This window comes from Symphalangus syndactylus, chromosome 5 (genome assembly GCF_028878055.3).
Source record: "Symphalangus syndactylus isolate Jambi chromosome 5, NHGRI_mSymSyn1-v2.1_pri, whole genome shotgun sequence".
Taxonomy (NCBI): domain Eukaryota; kingdom Metazoa; phylum Chordata; class Mammalia; order Primates; family Hylobatidae; genus Symphalangus; species Symphalangus syndactylus.
Window position 1 is genome coordinate 54,240,450 of NC_072427.2, and position 21,586 is coordinate 54,262,035.

At 47.3% G+C, this 21,586-nt stretch overlaps 1 protein-coding gene and 1 pseudogene across 1 annotated transcript; one reads left to right on the plus strand and one right to left on the minus strand.

Annotated features, from left to right (window-relative positions):
* Nucleotides 1-2,636: 2,636 nt before the first annotated feature.
* Nucleotides 2,637-4,848, minus strand: LOC129481572 (forkhead box protein N3-like; annotated as a pseudogene).
* A 103-nt stretch (nt 4,849-4,951) lies between these two features.
* LOC129481573 (polypeptide N-acetylgalactosaminyltransferase 12-like) lies at nt 4,952-21,194 on the plus strand. Its single transcript, XM_055276713.2, is given in 8 exon segments — nt 4,952-5,122; nt 5,279-5,342; nt 5,345-5,462; nt 10,235-10,420; nt 13,727-13,844; nt 15,437-15,613; nt 18,457-18,588; nt 20,839-21,194. Coding segments are annotated over 8 exon segments (1,119 nt in total). The 3' UTR covers nt 20,992-21,194.
* Nucleotides 21,195-21,586: the final 392 nt, after the last annotated feature.

Below are 21,586 nucleotides of genomic sequence, written 5' to 3' on the forward strand. Positions count from 1 at the left end.
GAGAGGTCTGAATTTTATCATCTGTGGGGTGGGATGAAGGTGGGGGACTGAGCTGGAGGTCTTTAGGCTTGGTCAGGTGACAACACAAATCAAGGTGTCGCTCAGGCTCCATAGCTGTGGATGGCTTTTAGGGTGTCAGATGTCTGGGGAGACGGAGGGAACAGAGCACTGCAAAGACACTTTATTCCCATCTACACCCTGAACAAATATGCTGGAAGTATTCAACTTCAGGTCATGAATTCGACCTGCTGTAGAGGTGTAGGTTTTTTCAGGTTCTGTCATCGGCAACCCACCGGAAGGTAAGTGTGGGGAATGCACCAGTTAGTTCCCACTGTCCGGGCTGACGGAGCTCTGACATTACCTGGTCCTGGCAGATGGGCTTGGTTTTGGCCCACAGCAGTCCCTTTTTTAAAAGTTAAGGTCATCTCTGTTCCCTCCTCTCCTCACGCATCATATCCTGAGCCACAGTACTGGGTGCTTGTGTTTTAAAGTTTCCCTCCACTTGGATGGAAGATCATATTCTTTTAGAGATTTCTCTTTGGACCCCCCACCCCCACCCCGCCACCAAAGAAAATTTCTTAGGCAAAGGTAACAACAGGAGTTTCTGGGCTGCATGACATTGTCTGGTTTCTTTTTTTTTTTTTTTTTTTGAGACGGAGTCTCGCTCTGTCACCCAGGCTGGAGTGCAGTGGCGCAGTCTCGGCTCACTGCAAGCTCCGCCTCCCGGGTTCACGCCATTCTCCTGCCTCAGCCTCTCCGAGTAGCTGGGACTACAGGCGCCCGCCACCACGCCCGGCTAATTTTTTGTATTTTTTAGTAGAGACGGGGTTTCACCGTGGTCTCGATCTCCTGACCTCGTGATCCACCCGCCTTGGCCTCCCAAAGTGCTGGGATTACAAGCGTGAGCCACCGCGCCCGGCAAATTCAGCTCTCACAATCTAGGTGGTCTTAATTCCAGGTTGGTCAGTGTGCTGAAGGTAGCGATGGCCGGCCCCTGCTGCCTACTGCCACATGGCATTGTGGCGATAGGATGTCTGGGGCTGGCCTTTCCAACTCGGCATCGCTTCCTCCTTCACATGAACCCCATCTCGTCCCCTCACCCAATAAGTCCCATTAGCACGTTTCCCCTTCTTCTGGCTAATTTGCATAATTATTCACTGCCTTTTTCCTAGAACCAAATCATGGTAATGATTTTCTCAAGTAAGCGTCCCACAATTCTCTTGATTCTATCATGCACACTCACTACTAAGTTTGCCCTCAAATTATTGCGTCATGTTAAACATGTACAGACAGAGAGAAAGGACACACTTTTCAACAGAGAATCAGAGGGGGTCGGGGCTGAAGTGCACACAAGGCAATACAGAGTTCAACCATCCAAGCCCTACCAGAGCATGAAGATATTTTTATATTGCAGAGTAAGTTCCCCAATAGTCAGAATTTGTCCCTGAAGAAGGTTAAACCTTAAACACCTGCTTCAAAAAACCAAAACAAAATAATCCGAAAACAAAAACAAAAAGGAAAAAAGAAAGCAAAGAAAAAGAAAGAAAAAAGAAGAAAACCAAAAGAACCCCTAAGCCTAAGGGCTTAAAAATTAGAGGCATAGCCTTTTCTCTATTTCCTATATTTATATGAAAATAATTCATGCTTCATGCTAAATACATTATTTACCTTATAAGAACTTTGTTACTTTTAAATAAAAAAAGTTTGTTTTTGTGATTTTTTTCTTTTTCTTTTTTTTCTTCAAAGGAATCCATGCATTATGGATCAGAAATTTCTGCTGGCTATACTGGCTGAATGTGGAAATCACTGATTTTTGCAAAGATAAATCCTAACATTAATTGCAAACTCCATTTTGAGGGCAGTATAGGAGTTATTTTATTTTTTGCCATGTTTTACTTTTTTTTTTTGTCCATCAGTGTACCTTTAATCTTAAAAATACACCACAATACTAATAGCAGGTTCCGTAGCTTTCTAGTTGTTTTTTTTTTTTTTTCACTTGGATCAAATAGTTTTGATAGACAGAAAAAGATCTGTACCATTATTTCCTTTCCTTAACAGCTATTGTAATTTCCTGGACTTGGTTGCTATTCGCTTGGGCAGTTAAGAAGACACAGCTTGTTTTCCGCATCAGTTTTCTCTCTCTCTCCTTGGTGTGTGTGTGTGTGTGTGTGTGTGGTGTGTTGTGGTGTGTGTGTGTGTATGTGTGTGTGCACAGGGCCAACCTTCAGGCTTATGGCTTTTGGAACATTTTCTTAATAGAGAAAAGAATTCAATGATTAGCAACATCACTAAAAATTTACCCCATTTCTTTTTTTTTTTTTTTTTTTTTTTTTTTTTTTTTTTTTTTTGAGACGGAGTCTCGCTCTGTCGCCCAGGCTGGAGTGCAGTGGCGCAATCTCGGCTCACTGCAAGCTCTGCCTCCCGGGTTCACGCCATTCTCCTGCCTCAGCCTCCTGAGTAGCTGGGACTACAGGCGCCCGCCACCGCGCCCGGCTAATTTTTTGTATTTTTAGTAGAGACGGGGTTTCACCGTGGTCTCGATCTCCTGACCTCGTGATCCGCCCGCCTCGGCCTCCCAAAGTGCTGGGATTACAGGCTTGAGCCACCGCGCCCGGCCAAAAATTTACCCCATTTCTTCTCCATGAGTCACTGACACCCGATGTGCACGAAGAGTCCAACGTCCACCTCGTAAGACGTCATCGGGCTTCAGGGTTCAGAAGCATGGAGGACTGGTGGCCAGCCCTCTGTGCTCGCCGTGTAACAATTCCAGTGGCTTTCCTGGCACCATCAGATGCCTGGTGCCACAAGCTTGGGTCTGCTCCTAGGGGGACAAGGGGTTCCTCCTTCTCCTCAATTGCTTTATGTGCCTTCACTCAGTGAACTCAATGGGATGGACAACCTGACTTTTTAAACCTAAGAGTTGGGCCTGAACGATGATTACTTTGCCCACGTGCCTTCTAGGTGCCGAATGTGTGTTCCTGTGGTATTGACGTTGACATCCCTGCGGATTCAGCCACAGGTTTCTGGCAAGCTGGAGGAAGCAATGGTAATTTTGGCTTTTTCAGTTTGTCTTCAGATAATGAAAAGCTTTTGTAAAACAGCTGAGTGTCAATATGAGCTCTATGGCTTCAATCTCCTTTAAAAATAAAATTCTTAAGAGTCCAAAACAAAGAAGAGGGGGCAAATTAAAACAAAATAAAAGAAAAGAAAGAAAACCAAACCAAAAACAAGAAAAAAGAAAAAAAATTGCTGATATTTCCACAAATCATTAGAAATCTCCTGACATGCTGAAACCAAATGGCCGTAAGTTCAAAACAAATCAGTGACTTGTTTTTATTTTTTGTGGTTTCCTTTTGCTCTTTCTGCCCCTTTGCCGTCCGATTGGTGATGTTATTCAAACAGGACCGGATCCCTGCTAAGTGCAGGAGGGACCCCGCCGCTTCTTTCATTCATCTCCTCATCATCGCTCTCGGGGGGCTTTTCGGTGCATCTCTTTTTGAGGGGCAGTGTGTCGCTGGGGACCTTCCTGGCCTTGGCGAAGTGCTGGCGCTTCTTGTTCTGGGATGCGCACCCGCTGTCCCCCAGAGAATCCTTGGGCTCCTTCTGGCTGTGCTTCCTGTCGTCCTCTTCCGTGTCGCTGGGGCTCTCGTGGCTCCGGAAGCTCCCCTCACTGCCCTCGCTGCCCTCCTGGCTCCCCTTGGTGGCAAACTAATAGTGGTCGTCGGCCGAGGAGGAGGAGGAGGAGATGGAGTCGCTGGTGGGCGAGGTGCTCCAGGCGTTGGAGGACTTGGCACTGCTGTAGTTGTGATCCTCCTTGGGGTCTCCGCTGACCACTGGGGAGCCACACGACGGCTCGCTCTCAGTCCGCATCCGGCAGCTGGTGATGCCATTCCTCATGGCCGCTGTCACCCCAATGGGAGTGATTGGCAGCGGCTGCACGCACTCAGGACCGGCTCAGGACCCACGCTCCGTTTTGGATCACTCCTGGAGGAACTTGGAGAAGGGCTCCATTTCTCTTGAAGAAGGTACTGCCCGGCCAGATGGGTGGACCTGATGTGCTTTGATATGCCTGAGGACAGGTGGGAGGTGTATTGAACACGTGTGGGTGTGGGTGATAAGGTGTCTTTTTCAAAGCCTGAATTAGATTTTGTCTATACTCTGGGTCTATGCACCACAACGACCCTTTCCCAATACTCTGACTCCTCTCTTTGTCCACTTTCTTAAAACACTTATTCAATGACAAATTGTGTCTCACTGAGTTTTTCCACCCAGTAGGTGCATTTGCAAAATACGGAAAATGTTCCAAGATCCAGTTGTAGACATCCTTCACTGGCAGGTGCTTGGTTGGAGAGTCCTCGATAGCCATAAATATGAGGCAGCTGAAGGAGTAAGGGGGGTTTGCAGTTGGGGTTCTGCCTGGCATCGTAGGGCATGTCAGAGTGGGCAGGGGGCGGGGGGGTGTCATCGTCCAGGTCCTGGACGGGGCTGACACTCCTGAGGACCGACTCCCCAAAGCTCTTCAGCAAGTTCTTGCTCTCGTGCAGCCAGTTCAGGTTGGTCAGCTCTTCATCTTCCACGGCCCCCTCTTCTAATCGGATGTCAGGCAGAGAAAAGTCGAGGTCAGCGTCTTCCTGAAGGGCCTTGGAGAAACCGCTGCCCCGGTAACACTGACTCAGTCCACTGGAGACACTAATTCCTGAGCTTTCTGGCTTCTTACTGGGAGGCATGACTGGACCCATTTACGTGAAGGCTCCTGGCCGGAGCGGGGCACCGGGGTGCGGGGGCGCTGCTGCCCTTCAGCAGGAGCCGACAAACTTTCGCGGGCGCCCGGCGGGCATCGCTCGGCGGCCCCGCTAAGGACGCGCGGGCGCGGCGCGGCGAGCCCGGGACGGCGGGCGGCGAGGGGCGGCCGCGGGCGCGGGCGGCAGGGGCGCGGGGGTCGCGGCGCGGCATGGGACCTGCGGCGTCCGCCGGGCGCGCCGCGCGTCCTCCCGCCGGCCCAGCCGCTCTCCCCGCCCCGTCCCGCCTCCCGCTCGCCTCCGCCGCGGCGCGTCGGGCCGATAGCAAATGGCGGTTCTGGAATTCCTCCCCCGGCCTCGAGCACTTCCAACCTTGGTTCTGGGTGAGGTAAGGAGGTCCCAGGCGGCAGAGCAAAGGAGGCTCCTGTCTATTTAATCTTCTGTTTGGGACAGGGAGGCCCAGAAGGCCCTGGCTTGGGATGAGGCGCCCCTCCAAGATTGTCACGGTGACCCCTGTTGCTTTGTTTGCCTCCCTAGAGCACCCGAAGGAGCGCTTGGCCGATGAGCTTTCGGGACCGCCTAAGGTGCGCCTGATCCGCGCCAACGAGAGGGCCGCGGGCGAGCCCGGCTGCTGGTGGCGTCTGCAGCGAGGGGCGATGTCCTGACCTTCGTGGACTGTCACTGTGAGTGCCACGAGGGGTGGCTGGAGCCACTGCTGCAAAGGTGCGAGAGCCGCTCACCACGGGAGAGACAGCATGTTACCTGGTGTACGTAGCATGAGGAACAGACTCATCCCGTCGCTTGAGAGTTAACGGGTTGCCTGCGTTCAGCTGCTCCTCTGTCACTGGGCAGGAGAGCAGTCCCTGCTTCGTTAGGCTGTTGAGGCCGTGAAATGATTTAGTGCATGGCAAGTGTTTGGGAGTGCCAGCTGGAGGAGGCCCCGTGTCACTGTTTGCTCTTATTATTTCTTCTTTTCTATTTTTTATTTTTTGAGACAGAGTTTCACTCTTGTTGGCCAGGCTGGAGTGCAATGGTGTGATCTTGGCTTACCGCAACCTCTGCCTCCCGGATTCAAGTGATTCTCATGCCTCAGCCTCCAGAATAGCTGGGATTACAGGCATGCACCACCGCACTCGGTTAATTTTGTACTTTTAGTAGAGATGGGGTTTCACCACTTTGGTCAGGCTGGTCTCAAACTCCTGACCTCAGGCATGAGCCACCAAACCCATCCTTACTATTCCTTCTTAACCGAGCTTGTTGCAGAAAACCGAGGAAGTATCATCAATCAAAAACACTTAAAAAAAATCCTCAATCAAGTAGAATGGCACTCCTAGAGAATACACATTTTGATGTATTTCTTTCGAGCAGGGCTGACTCATCCCTTACACCCAGGGGGAATAATGCCTAGGGCCCATGAAACTGGAAGGAACCCGCATAAATGTTATGAATTTCTTTTAAAATCAGAAGGGAAAATGAATATCATAATAATGGGTATGTAATAATGAATCGAACATGGATTGTATTTGTCTTTATACCAGTCTGGTCATACAATATGCTTTTTAATCTGTCTGCTTGTTATAGAGGAAGGGCCCCTGAAAGTCATAATGTGGCCCTGTTCTCAAGGCCATTGTCCTTGCTGTTCTGTGGCATCTCACTCTCACCCTCCTACCTTCCCCCCTCAAGAAGCCACCATCTACTGGGGCCCAATTTTTGTTCCCTTCTATCTCTTTCCTCCCCATGCTCTGCCTCGTCTCTCTGCCCTTTCTATTTCTGCATCATGGAAGTCAGGAGCTGGGCCAGCCAACCAGGAGCTCCCCAGGTGGGAGAGGAAGGAAGGGATCTTTGCTTGGCCTCCCCTCTGTGGAGCAGGCAAAGGGCTGGAGGGGCACGGTCTCTGCAGCTGGGAAACTGCTTCCCCGCAGACGCCAACACTGTAGTTGTTAGGGTTGTCTGGAAGAGCTGGGGACCCACTTGCCTGCCTTCCTGGGTGTGACCCAGCTACCCCCTGCCCTGCCACTTCCTACTGTCCTGGCTCCTTGTCAGCTGCAGGTTCTATAGCTGTCTCTTTCTCCTCCTCAGCTCTGATGAGCTTTCCTAGCAGCAGACTCGAGGCTCCTCTGGCCTGTGATGGAGCTGGAGACTATTTAGAACACAGTTACGGCCGAGTGCTCCCTCTGGAACCCGGACTAGTGGGCTCCCCCTCCTTCGTTCCCCCACTGCACTCATAGATGGCAGGTCTGAAATCATGGGGAGAGGACATTTCTTTCTCTTCAGCTGATAGATTAATGCTTTTAGAATTCCTCTTCATCCCACCCTTTGGACATGGGCCAGCCCCCTCCTTGCTGCATGCCTATAGATGAGGGGATTTTCCACCTCAGTTGTCTATTAGAAATACCTGGGGAACTTTAAAAAATATATATTCTAATTTTTAATTTTTGTGGGTAAATAGTAGGTGTATATATTTATGGGGTACATGAGATATTTTGATACAGGCATGCAATGCATAATAATCACACCAGAGTAAATGGGATATCCATCCCCTCAAGCATTTATCTTTGGGTTACTAATAATCCACTCACACTTTTTTTTTTTTTTTTTTTTTTTTTTTTAGACAGAGTCTCACTCTGTCGCCCAGGCTGGAGGGCAGTGGTGTGATCTTGGCTCACTGCAACCTCCGCCTCCCAAGTTCAAGCGATTCTCCTGCCTCAGCCTCCTGAGTAGCTGGGATTACAGGCACATGCCACCACGCCCAGCTAATTTTTGTATTTTTAGTAGGGACAGAGTTTCACCATGTTGGCCAGGCTGGTCTCGAACTCCTAACCTCAGTGATCCATCCGCCTCAGCCTCCCAAAGTGCTGGGATTACAGGCTTGAGCCACCGTACCTGGCCCAGTCATACTCTTAGTAATTTTTTTTTATCTATCTATCTACCTATCTATCTATCTATCTATCTATGACAGAGTCTTGCTCTGTTGCCCAGGCTAGAGTACAGTAGGGTGATCTCGGCTCACTGCAGCCTCTGCCTCCCAGGTTCAAGTGATTCTCCTGGCTCAGCCTCCCGAGTAGCTGGGATTACAGGCATGCACTACCATGCCAGGCTAGTTTTTGCATTTTTAGTAGAGATGGGGTTTCACCATGTTGGCCAGGCTGGTCTCAAACTCCTGACCTCAAGTGATTTGCCCGTCTCAGCCTTCCAAAGTGCTGGGATTACACGCATGAGCCACCATGCCCAGCCAGTTATTTTTAAATGTACAGTTAAATTTTTTTTTAATATAGTCACTCTGTTGTGCTAGCAACTAGTACGTCTTATTCATTCTTTCTATTTTTTTTGTATCCATTAACCATCCCCACTCCCCCAAGCAGCTACCCTTCCCAGCCTCTGGTAACCATCCTTCTGCTCTCTGTCTCCATGAGTTCAATTGTTTTAAGTTTTAGCTCCCACAAATAAGTGAAAACATGCAAAGTTTGTCTTTCTGTGCCTTGCTTATTTCACCTAACAATGACCTCCAGTTCCATCCATGTTGTTGCAAATGACAGCATCTCATTCTTTTTAATGGCTGAATAGTACTCTATTGTGAGTATATGTACCACATATCCTTTATCCAGTCTGTTGATGCACACTTAGTTTGCTTCCCAAGCTTGGTTATTGTGAAAGTGCTGCAACGAACATGAAAGTGCAGATACATTTTCGATACACTGACTTCCTTTCTTTTGGATATGTACTTAGGAGTAGAATTGCAGGATCATATGGTAGCTCTATTTTTAGTTTTTTGAGGAACCTCCAAACTGTTCTCCATAGAGGTTGTACTAATTTACATTCCCACCAGTGGTGTATGAGGGTTCAACCTGGGGAGCTTTTTAAACACACCAACACCTGGTCTCATTTGGATCTGACTTTTGGGGCTGGGGCCTCGGCTTCTGCATGTTTCAAAAGTTCCCCAGGGGACTTTGGTGTGCACTAACATTGGGACACATCAGACTGTGTACTCTCCCTAAAGTGGCCCCAGACTGGGGCCTTTCCATCCAGGGGCTTTTGGAAATGTGGGAGGGTATTCTTGGTTGTCATGTCAACCAGGTAGGGCTCCTGGCATTTTGTGTATCAGGGAGGCCAAGTATCCTGCAGATCAGCCCTGTGCAGTGGAGAATGGTTCTGGCCCAGATGCCAACAGCATCCCTATGGGTCCTGCACATTCTCCAGCCACGACTGGGAGTCCTATACTCCAATGCTGGTACAGCATTCCCCTAGTTTTCCCCTTATTGTAAAAATTAGGCTGTCTGTTGTTCCAGCCAGCTTGATCACAAGCCATTAGTTTCTGGGGGAGCTGGACTTTGCTAGGGGCCAGCTGGAACTTGCCCAGCAGGTCTGATGTCGGCCCTTTTCAACCTTTTAAATAATGCCCTCATTTCATTAAATAAGCGGATGTTGGTGGATACTTAGTATGCAACTTCCTCAATTTGGGGAACTCACAGATCTGAGACTCTGTCTCATGCAACCTGTCCTGAACAGTGCAATTTCCCTGATAGTTGTAATTCTTACCCCAGAGTGGTATTTCTAATATCCCCTCCGACTTTCTGGTGTCATTCTAAGGACACGGAAAGCTCAAGTTGATCTCTGTTGCCTTGTGCTGTGTGGCGGGACCCTTAGGATTTTTAGGTCTCAAATTCCAGACAACATCCCCCAAAATGTACTCAAGGAAATCTGGTGTTCACACATGGTCTAGTCTCAGTCCATCTTTCCTGGTGTGGTGTCAAATGCAAAGAAACACGACCTGGAAGCATGCTGAGGGATGGCTAGATTTGTAATAATGTTGTGGAGAGAACAGTTGCAACCAACACACAGGCTGATACCTGCAAAAGGAAATTATAGCATTTTTCACTATGTGTAATATTTCACAATAACAAAAATTTTAAAAAAATAGCAATAGTTTCAGGTTCTCTGCCAGCCATCTTAAAAACATTTTCCCGGGAAATCCTCACATTAACCCTCTGAATGGATATTATAATTCCAGTGTTACCACTGAGGCAATAGGCTCTGAAGTTAGGTGACTTGGCTAATGTCACACAGCAAATAAATAGCAGGATTAGAATTTATATTCTAATTCCAAAGCTGAACCTTTGGTCTGGGTGCACCTTTGTTCTTAGGAGATAAGTATTTCTTGATGTTAAGATGTTTCATTGTGATTAAACCTCTTGCACTTCTGAGAAACTGAAATCATAGAGCATTTGGTCAGAATGTCCATGGCTAGAATCAGAGCATATTAAAGTCATGGGACTTTTTGTTTGAAAGCCCTCCCTGGCCCCCAGATCTCCCCCATGGTGGTCACCTGCCAGGGCTCTGACACAGCTACAGACACCTGGAATAAGAGAAGCAGGCCTTTCTCAGGTGTTCTTCCCTCTTATTGGAAGGAAGACAAGAATTCAGCCTTGAATTTCCCAATTGTCTTCCTGCTGCCCGTCTGCATAGGAGAGATGGATGGATGTCTTGGGTGCTTTCAGGATCCATGAAGAGGAGTCGGCAGTGGTGTGCCCGGTGATTGATGTGATCAACTGGAACACCTTCGAATACCTGGGGAACTCCGGGGAGCCCCAGATCGGTGGTTTCCACTGGGGGCTGGTGTTCACGTGGCACACAGTTCCCGAGAGGGAGAGGATACGGATGCGATCTCCCGTTGATGTCATCGGGTCAGGAGCTGACTTCTGGGTGACTTGTTTTTTAAGCATGCCTCGTTGCATCTGGCTGACCTGTCAGCGGAGGCCCTCGGGAGGAATGGTTAGCTGTTAGCTTAACTACCTCCCCTCTTCCCACTTTTTTGCCCAGAGTATTTGTTTATTTTTATTAAACATGTCTGCTACACATGTCAGTTTCATATCGGTATATTTTATTTATTTAATTTTAAATTGTGGTAAAATATGCATCATAGAACATTTACCATTTTAACCATTTTGAAGTATGCAATTTTAGGCTGAGCATGGTGGCTCATGCCTATAATCCCAGTACTTTGGGAAGCCAAGGTGGGAGGATTGCTTGAGTCCAGGAGTTTGAGACCAGCCTGGGCAACATAGCAAGAACCTATCTCTACAAAAAAATAAAAATTAGCTGAGTGTGGTAGTGTGTATCTGTAGGCCTAGCTAGCTGGAAGGCTGAGATAGGAGGATTGCTTGAGTCAAGGAGTTCAAGGCTTTAGTGAGCTACGATCACGCAATTGCACTGCAGCCGGGGTGATAGAGTGAGACCCTGTCTGTATGCAAAATAAATGAATAAAATAAAGCATGCAATTTTAGCGGCATCGAGCACATTCACAGTATTGTGCAAACATGATCTTTACCTGTTTCCAGGACTTTTTCATCATCCCATACAGAAAATATCCCCACTAAGTGATAACTTCCCGTTCTCCCCTTCCCAGCCCCTGGGAACTTCTGTTCTTTCAGGCGCCCCATGTAAGTGAAATCATACAATATTTGTCCTTTTGTACTTGGCTTCTTTCACTTATCATCATGTTTTCAAGTTTCCTAGAAAATATCATTCCTTGTGATGGCTGAGTAATATTCCTTTGTACATATATGCTACATTTTGTTTATCCATTCTTCTGTTGGTGGACACTTGGGTTGTCCTTTGGTTATTGTTAAATAATGCTGCTATGAACATCTGTGTACTTTAATCTGCTTGAGTCCCTGTTTTCCATTCTTTTGGGTATACACCTAGAAGTGGGATTGCTGGTCATATGCTCATTCTTGAGGAAACATTGTTAGTCCCCTTTGACCTGGGGTGTGGGTGGATCCATGGCAGGTGGAGGAGCCTGCTCTGGCCAGTGGGTGAGTCAAGGTCTGAGTAGAGTAGGCCCAAGGGAGGCTCAGCCGCTCTTATTCTGGAGGTGTTGAAGTGATAGCCTGGCTTCTTCCCCCCCCTTCCAAGTTCAGAAGCAAGTGGGAGACAGATGTGGGAGTTGGGCAGAAGGAGGTCAGGACTTCAGCCTCACCGCTGGTGTGTTGAACCAGAAGTAGGCTCTTAGTTCTGCATCCACATTTGGCATTTGGGCTTCTGAATCCTTTCACCAGAGTCCCAACCTTAAGATGACCCGCTGCTGGCTAGAGTGGAGCAAGCAAGGAGAGTGTCCAGAGATAAGGCTGGAGAGATGGGTGGGGCCAAGGGAAGGTGTTTGGACTTGACCCTGAGCAGGTAGAAGCCACTGAAGGGATCCGAGCAGGAAGTGACCTGAGCATGTGCCGCTTGCCATGTGGTGAGGGCCCTGGAGGGACTGTTGTGTGCAGGGATACCATTAGGAGGCTCTGCAGTCCTCCAGGTCAGAAACAATGGTTCAGGAGATGGTGGGCACTGTGGAATCCAGAGATGTTAAGATGGAAGAACTGGAAGAAATTGAGTGGGAATTGGGGAAGGAAGGAATTGAGAATGGCACCCAGGCTTCTGTAGCAGCCCTTAGTGAGAACATCCTGCTCGATCCCTCACTGAACAGGTTTGGAAACTGAGACACAGAGTAGGAGGCTCTAATCCAGGCTACTCAGGCAGCCTGTCATGAATTCATGGGGGGCCATGAATTCTGATTGCCCCCTTACCCCACATGCTCAGGGCACCTATCCTCCCCATCCCATAAGATCCCTGTGCCTCAGTTATCTCATCTGTGTAATAGGTACCAGCATATCCACCCTGCCTATTTCCTAGATTTTTAGGATAAGCACACATGAAGGTGCTTTGTAGTCTAGAACCTTCCCTTCCACTGGGGATGTTGCTGTTGTCTTCTCAGTTGGAGTCCACGCTTGGAGTCCAGGGCAGGCCCCGATGCTGCAGGATGTTAACATTTTCAGTGATTGTGCTCTCAATGTTCTCTTTCCCTATTTCTTTTTTTTTTCCAAGTTGGGATCTCGCTCTGTCACCCAGGCTGGAGTGCAGTGGCATGATCTCGGCTCACTGCAACCTCTGCCTCCTGGATTCAAGTGATTCTCCTGCCTCAGCCTCCTGAGTAGCTGGGATTACAGGTGCGGGCCACCACACCCGGCTAATTTTTGCATTTTTTTAGTAGAGACAGGTTTTCGCCATATTGGCCAGGCTGGTCTTGAACTTCTGACCTCAGGAGATCTGCCCGCCTCAGCCTCCCAAAGTGCTGGGATTACAGATGTGAGCCACTGTGCCTGGCCCTTTCCCTATTTCTGAATTCATCCTTTTGCCTGTGCAACTCTGGGGCGTGCTGACCTGACAGCATTCTGCTGTGTAGGCTGGAAGCCGTGGGCCATTTCTGAAGTCAGTGCTGGCTTCCAGACAAACCTGGTGGGGGGAGGTGGGGAACAAGGCTGGCTGAAAAAGCAGCCTGAGGCTGGCTAGCTGGGTCCTAGTGGAGGAAACCACTCGAGCAGGAGAGGACCTGGCCCTTTGGGTGCTTTCAGATGCCAGAGTTGCCTTTAGGGCCTTCTGCATACTGGCCTCTCAGTGGCATCTGTGAGTGCCTGCCTTGTGAGATCACACCTCCTCAGATGACCATGGCCTGGAGCCTGCCTTCCTCTCGGAGCGTGGTCTCTTGCTTCTCTCTTCTCCTTGCTCTCTATGCTTCTAAATGTCCCTGGATTTCTCCCACCCTTAAGCCTTTGCTCATGCTGAAGAACCATTCAATTTCCCTTCTTCTCCTTGGCGAACTGTCCTTTGTCCTGCAGATCTTGCTTCCTCCAGGGAACCTAGTCCTTACCCTTTTGCCCCTGCCCTCCTCAGTGTCCTCCCAGGGCCCTGGCTGACCTTAGTTAACATATTTAGCACACACAGAGTACTTGCCTGCTGAGAAGCCTGGGAGCCACCTCAAGGCAGGGACCGTAGGGTACATCTGTGCCTCCAGGCCCAGCCTGGTGTGGGGCACAGAGGTGAAGGCAGGCTATGCTTAGAGATGATGGATGAACAGATGAAAGGGCTCGTGGTGGGAAGGTAGTTGGATAACTGTGATGGTTTCCTGCTGCCTGCAGTGAAATATGGATATCACACTTTTTTAGGTCTCCAACAATGGCTGGTGGGCTGTTTGCTGTGGGTAAGAAATATTTTGAATATCTGGGGTCTTATGATACAGGAATGGAAGTTTGGGGAGGAGAAAACCTCGAATTCTCCTTTAGGGTAAGTATTCCAGTCTTCTCTTTGGACATGTTCTTAACTGATTCTCTCTTTGGGAACGATGGGATTTGCTGTGAGAGCCTGGTGGACCCTGAAAGATGATGACACGCATATCCTATAAACATGCTTGCTTTCTTGTTTTAGCTTTTTTAAAAGTGTGCTTTTTCTAGATTTGGGGCCAGAAAGGGCCTTGCAAGTCACATAGTTCTCTCTCACTCTATGGAGAGGAGGAAATGAAACCAGGAGAGAGCTGACTTGCTCAGGATTAGGTTCCTCCTGATCCTGTCTTCTGGAGCCTTTACTTGATTAATTCCTTATGAAGCGGCCTCTTTATTTAGCACAGTGGCTTTCAAACTTTGACAGATGTAAGAATTTCTTTTTTTTTTTTGAGATGGAGTCTCGCTCTGTCGCCCAGGCTGGAGCGCAGTGGCACAATCTCAGCTCACTGCAACTTCCACCTCCTGTGTTGAAGCGATTCTCCTGCCTCAGCCTCCCGAGTAGCTGGGATTATGGGCATGTGCCACCACGCCCGGCTAATTTTTGTATTTTTAGTAGAGACGAAGTTTCACCATGTCAGCCAGGCTGATCTCAAACTCCTGACCTCAGGTGATCCACCCGCCTTGGCCTCCCAAATTGCTGGGATTATAGGTGTAAGCCACTGTGCCCAGCCAACACATGTAAGAATTGCTGGGTAAACTTGTTAGAAAGACAGATTGACAAGCACAATCTAGAATTCTAGCCAGATTTGATAGCTTTAGGGTGGGATGAAGATTCTGCTTTTTGTAACAAGCCTACCTACTGATGCTACTCTACACGGCCCACGGAAACCATATTGGAAATCTCCTAGCATTTCAGTAGATTTTCCAGTTAATGAAGTCTTACATTTTAAGCATCAAAACTTTGTGTAAATGTCGGTGCTTTTCAGTGGAAAATTAAGATTTTTAATAATATTTTATATGGTGTTCTGCCCTCATAAAAACTGTGAATAAACAAGAATTTGGCCTTCTACCAAGGACTCACGCCCTCCATAATAAGTACCAGATGCTGTGCTTGGTTGTCCCGTCTTTGGGAAAATGAGATATTCAAGGCCGTCAGACCCAGTGTGAGATGGGCTCAGATGCCTTTGCCTGTTGAGTCTTTGGGTGTGCTTTTAATGGTCTCTCTGCCTCTTCCTTAGGTGTCAGGCTGCTCTACCTGTTTCTAGAGATCTTCCTTTCCCCCTTCCAAACCTCTCTTCTTCCTTGCTGCTTTCCTATCTTCTGTGGCTAGGAGATCAGGTAATCAAGCCTGTGTTTACTGTAATGAGTAAGTGGGTTGCCAGCAAGGTCTCTGTTGATGCTCCTGTGAGTCAAGTGCATGAGCTTTAGTGCATGGACTTTGGGGTCTTGGTTCCCACAGCTTATTTGTTTTGGGGGCTGCTTTCTTGCTCTTTACCCACATTCTGTGTCATGAGTGTGCTGGGAGGTGGCCTCCTGCCCGATGGAGGCTGAGCGTCTTGGCAGTGTCCATCATGCCTTGCGTGTGCCTGGTCTCTTTGTTGCGGATACTATGGACCCACAGCTCATCACCTGGCCTCTCCTTTTCTCTGTGTGCAGATCTGGCAGTGTGATGGGGTTCTGGAAACACACCCATGTTCCCATGTTGGCCATGTTTTCCCCAAGCAAGCTCCTTACTCCCTCAACAAGGCTCTGGCCAACAGTGTCCGTGCAGCTGAAGTGTGGATGGATGAATTTAAAGAGCTCTACTACCATCGCAACCCCCGTGCCCGCTTGGTGAGTTCCTCGGCCCACCTGCACTCCATCTGGCTTCATCTGAACAACAGCAGCTGATCGTGGCTTCCCCGGCATAGTTGATCTGGTTCCAGAAATACAGAATAAATTGGGTGCTCAGATACGAGTATGGGGAGAATTTATTCCTCCATTTATAATAATTATATGCAGTCAAATCTTGTTATTTACAGCTGTTATGTTGCATAAAGACACCACAAACACTGAATTCGTGAATACAGAGCCATTGCTCTTAGGGGAAATACAGGGTTAGGTTCCTGCCAGATTTGGGGCACAGTTTTGTCAGCAGATCAATACAGAAACTTGTTTTCTGTGTGTTTCTGTTCAAAGACACCTATTTAACATATATCATTGCATCATTAACATTGCACTCATGGCTAACAGCACAATAACTCATGCCAGAATGAAGCTGACCTAGCGTGTGTTATTTTCTCTTCATCGCAACCTTCTTGCATTTAGGAACACTAGATAGCACTTCAGCACTATGATTGGGGGACATTCTAGAATAGCTGGTGCAGTCACCAATACAAAGCAGAAAAAAATGTGGTACCCAATAGATGGTGAAAAGAACACTGGTTTACAGGATGAGAGCTGAAACAAGAAGGCGGTGCGTGCCCTTGTCCTGTATCACCTGGGAATGGGAATGTTAGGCAACTCAAATTTTTTGTCCATGAATGTGTGTGAAAATTAGAAATACCACAAGTATTGATTTGGAGGTTACAAATCAATTTTATTATAGCATGTAGGGAAATTCAGATACAGAACCAGTAAATAATGAGGATGGACTGTACCAGTGTAGGCAGTTGGGGATACCTGGTGTCACAGGCCAGGCATTGTCCCTGTGTTGTGGTTTTCCTCTTTGTAGCCAGTAGGGGTGAGTCCACAAACACAGGGTACAAGTTAAGGCATAGTTCTTTACCTTAAAGCTATTGCTCAGGGACACACCCGCCTTATTAGTTAGGGGTCTGTTACCTCCCTCTAGAGCCTTCTTGTTAGCACCCTGGAAGCTTCTTTTCTAAAACAGGGAGTCTGTTCTGCTTCCATTTCCAGATGGAAGGACTACTGGAGAGTGGCCCAGGACCCCACTGCTACTTTTTCTCACCATATGTCATGGTCATGGAAACCCCCCCACCGCCAGTTTAACAGATGTCTATCTTCCTCCCCACTCAGAGGCCTTGCTGGACCCATCTCTGTGAACAATGGTGAAGGTGTGCCTGCAGTCGCTGAAGTCTCAGCTCAGTTGGCTTGCTCCCCTGGGTCCCAGCCACACACTGCAGGGACACTGGCCCGTCCACCCACTGCACTGAGTCTGTTGGAGGCTGAGGTTCAGCTCAGACTGTGTCCTCCCTCAGAGCGATTTATCTCAGGGACTTGTTTTCTGGTCCAGATCCTTGCTCTGCCCCTACCTCAGGGACCACTGTGGATGAGGGATCTGCCTGTTCTTTCCCAGATCTTGGGCTTCAGATGTAACACAGTCCACTGCCTCTGCCCCAGCCAGCTCTGCATGCCCCACGGCAGGGTGCCTGCTTGCCCTGCATTTGCATAACTAGTAGGGTTGCTTGGCAGCACAAGGTCTTGCTCTAAGGCTTCTCATCAGGCCACTTCATGGAAGTCTCTTCTGAGTCCTTCCAGCAACCCTGCAGGGTAGCAATAAAATTCTCATTTTATAGATGAGAAAACTGAAGTTCAGAGAGAAGCTGTTGGAAGGAACTTGTCCAGGCCCCGTAGCTGATAGGATGTAGAACTGGGCTTGGGGCCTGTGCTCTGCAGCACACCTCTTGCTCTGCTCTGCAGAGCCCGTGGATTCTCAGTTGGACTCCCACTCAGCCCCTCTCTGGCTCTGGGCTCCACGGTCATTTGCTTCTGCCTCCTCCGTCTTGCCCAGCACCACAGAGTAGAAACACCCACTCTTTCCTCATGCACAGTCTGGAACCCACAGTTCCCTTTTCCTGAGGGTTCCCAGAGAATATTTTAGGGAGGCACTGAATGCACCCTTTGGCTGCATGTCCAAGGCCGAGTGCTAAATGGATACTTGGCTGAAGCTGGGGGCGCAGTGACTTTCATCAGTAAAAGAACTCTGGGAAATAGCAGAAATCTGAAATCTTATTCAAATCTGTACTTATTATTACCATTTTGTTCAATATTTAACTTGTCAGCTTTTAATTATTTAACATGACAGTGAGGTACAGTAATATCTCTGCACTCAGCATTTGTCTTGTGGCTGCACGTTTGCAATACTAAGTAGAGGCTTGCTGTATTTAATTATTCAAAAGCTCTCAGTCATTAGTTTTGTCCGTAAAACCAAACTTGCACAAGTATTTCTTATTGCTTATTTCATATTGAGAACCGGATTACATCTAGAATATTTACCTGTGTTTGAAAGTGGGTATTCAGATATTAGTAGTAAACCAGAAAGTCATGGCATATGTTTCGGTGAAACTGACATTTCTCTGGTTGGGTGTCAGGATGACCTCTGATCACAAGCATGGGTCACAGGTCCAGGATCCATAGATGCCAGTGCAGTCCCAGGGCTTGGCTCCTTCACTCCATCAGCAGGCGGGTTGTCCTCTGCCCTCGTGCATCTGGTCACACCTCCCTGCCAGCAGAGCACCTAGGAATGGAATTGTCTGTGTGACAGCCTCTCATACTAGAAGCTAGAATTAGGTGCAAGGCTGTTTTCTATCCTCTGTGCTCCACACAGGGCCTGGCATGCAACGAAAGCTCCATCAAAGCTGGCTGGTGGTTAGTAAGTGAGCATCAGTGAACACAGGGGCTTTGAAAGGAAGCACTAGGACCCGTGGGGTCTCACTGTTTTGTTGTTTTCTCAGGAACCTTTTGGGGATGTGACAGAGAGGAAGCAGCTCCCGGCCAAGCTCCAGTGTAAGAACTTCAAGTGGTTCTTGGAGACTGTGTATCCAGAACTGCATGTGCCTGAAGACAGGCCTGGCTTCTTTGGGATGGTGAGTGAGGGTGGTGGGCCCATGGCAGGCAGGGAGTTCCCTGGCCTCTGGGTCTGATCTACAATTCCTGGGCAATAAAGGCCACATCATGGGGATCACTGGCTTCCTCCACACCCACCCGCCTGCCCACCCCCCACCACATTTTTATCCACTGCCCCTCTTTCTCCCTGTGAGTGTCTGGGCCTTAGGTGCAGAATGTCAGAGCTGGAAGCCATCTCAAAATTGACAACTATTTTGTAGATAAGGAACTGAGGCTTATCTGGTGTTTCCATGTCCTAGTTTTTACTAACACCTTATCATATTACTTTTAGTCTCAATGGCTGGACTAGTTAATAATTCCAAGTTTGGAAGTCTACAGAGGCAATAGTGGGTAAAGGGGAGTCACTTCTAGTATTTCAAAAAACCTAAAAAAATGTTTTTGGGATGAGACCAGATAAAATGTCCAGAGTCTTTTGCTTTTGCTAGGAATGACACCAGCTTAGCAAGGTCTCCTCTGCTGTGATGTGTTGATCAGAAGTGCTGGTGTTCCATTCTAGAAGTCTTTGATAAATACAAAGCAGGATATTCATGTTACATTCTATTTTCATTATGAAAATATTCAAACATATAGAAATGCAGAGAGAATGGTATGAGAATGGTATAATGAATACCATCCCTGAGATTCTAGAATTTTCAAGATCTTGCCTCTCTTGCTTTCTCTCTCTTCTACTTCACCTCCACATTTTCCTCTTTTTAAGCAAATCCCAGGCATTGTGTCATTTCTCTCCTCTGCATTTTGTGCATTTTCGTAACATTTGGACATTATCTTACAAAACTGTAGAAATGAACAACTATTTCTTGATATCATTTAATGTCTAGTTCTAATTCATATTCCCCCAACTTTTCTAGTTTCTCTTTGAGTGGCTGCCTAATTTCAATTGGGATCCAAACAAGATGCACACATTGCATGTGGCAGTTGTGTCTTGTCTCCTAAATCTCTTTTAATCTAAGGCAGTCCTCTTCCTTTTTCTTGTTAATATCTTTAATTTGTTGAAAAAACAGTATCAGTTACCTGTGGAGAGTCTCACTCTTGCAATTACTATTTTTTTCTTTGTGGTGTCTTTAAGTTGTGCCTCTCTCCCCCATATTTCTTTAAGATAGAAGTGAGTTCTAAAGGTTTGATTAGAGTCAGGATCCACCTTTTTGGCAAGAACACTTTGTGGGTCATGTTATGTGTTCATGTTGTGTCATATCAGGAGCATAGGAAGTATGGTCATCTTTAGTGATAAGGTTGACCAGTGGGTTAATGGTGTATCCATCACCTGGACCAGTCATTATAAGACCCCCATCAGCCTCTGTCTCATGTTTTTAGTAGCCACTGATAACCATTGCCTAGACCCATTATTTCAAATGGAGTTGCCAAATGGTGATTTTTCTCTTTCATTTCTTCAACATTTATTAGCTGAAATTTTTCATAAAGAAGAACACTCCCTCATTAACTAAAGCAATTTGGTATATGTGAGTTTTAGAACTCATACAGAAAAGGCACGATAAATTCTTTTTTTTTGAGACAAAAGTCTTGCTCTTGTCCCCCAGGCTGGAGTGCAATGGCATGATCTCAGCTCACTGCAACCTCTGCCTCATGGGTTCAAGCAATTCTCCTGCCTCAGCCTCCCGAGTAGCTGGGATTACAGGCACCTGCCACCATGCCTGGCTAATTATTATTATTATTATTATTTTATTTTTAGCAGAGACGGGGTTTCACTATGTTGGCCAGGCTGGTCTTGAACTACTGACCTCAAGTGATCCGCCTGCCTCAGCCTCCCAAAGTGCTGGGATCACAGGCGTGAGCCACTGAACCCAGCCTAAAATAATTCTTTCTTTGTGTCTATCACCTGCTTGATTTAGTTAGCTTGATTAGTCTAGTTTGAGGTATCAACCCAGGTATATTTGGACTTGGGCAGCAGCAAGGCTGCCGCTAATGAGAAAGAAAGAGAGAGGAGCTTTCAGGCCATGAAGAGTTTATCTCTCTGGGCCTCAGGCTTATCAACTTAAAATAGGGGTAAGGATTCTTGCCTACAGAAAAAGGAAGCCCTTTTAAAGCTAGAAGGTGCTGTACAGAAAAGACTCTTACCTTTACATCTAGCTCTTGAAGCAGGCTGTCCTCTCATGCCAGGTACCCTCCCCAAGCCTTGTGTGGCATCCATTAGTGTGTATAAATCTGGACCGAAATGCCACATTTATGTTTTATTTAGCTCCAGAACAAAGGAGCTTTGTAATCTAACAGATTACTGCTTTGACTATAACCCTCCTGATGAAAACCAGATTGTGGGACACCAGATCATTCTGTACCTCTGTCATGGGATGGTCCAGAACCAGGTAGGTATGAGCCTTAAAAGAGGAGAAAGCTGTGTGTTTTGTTAAAAAAAAAAAAAAAAAATTGAATTTTTTTCTTGTAAAAGTAATATTTGGGAAATATAAAAAGTAGAAACCTGGGGTGGCCAGACTCAGACAGACCACTGTTAAAATTAAAATGTGTTTTCCTCCCATCATTTTTTACATAGATTGTTTACAACATGTAGAATCTTTACAACACATAGAGATTATGTGTTGTAAATAGTTGTCAAATGTCCGTATGTTTTATATTCCATTTTTCCATTCTTTTTCTTACGTTATTAGATATCCCTTGAGAATATCATTCTTAGGGGCCTCTTGATATTTCATTTTGTACCTGTATTGCTGTTTCATTAACTGGTTCCCTGCCTCCCTGTCTTTGCAATTATAAATAACCCTGCCTCTAACACCTTGGGTCAGGCAGAAGGAAGGAGAAAGTAACAGATGTGCATTTCAGATGATTTCCTTAGAATTAATTGTGAAGTGGAATGACAGGTTTAATGCATAGGGCCACTTTGCAAGGTGCTGTTTAGGGACATTGCCTCAGCTGGGGGCCAGGTGTATCTGTCTGGGTGAAGGGCTGTAATTCAGGCTGGGCAGGGGAGGTTCAGTCCTGGGGGAGTCT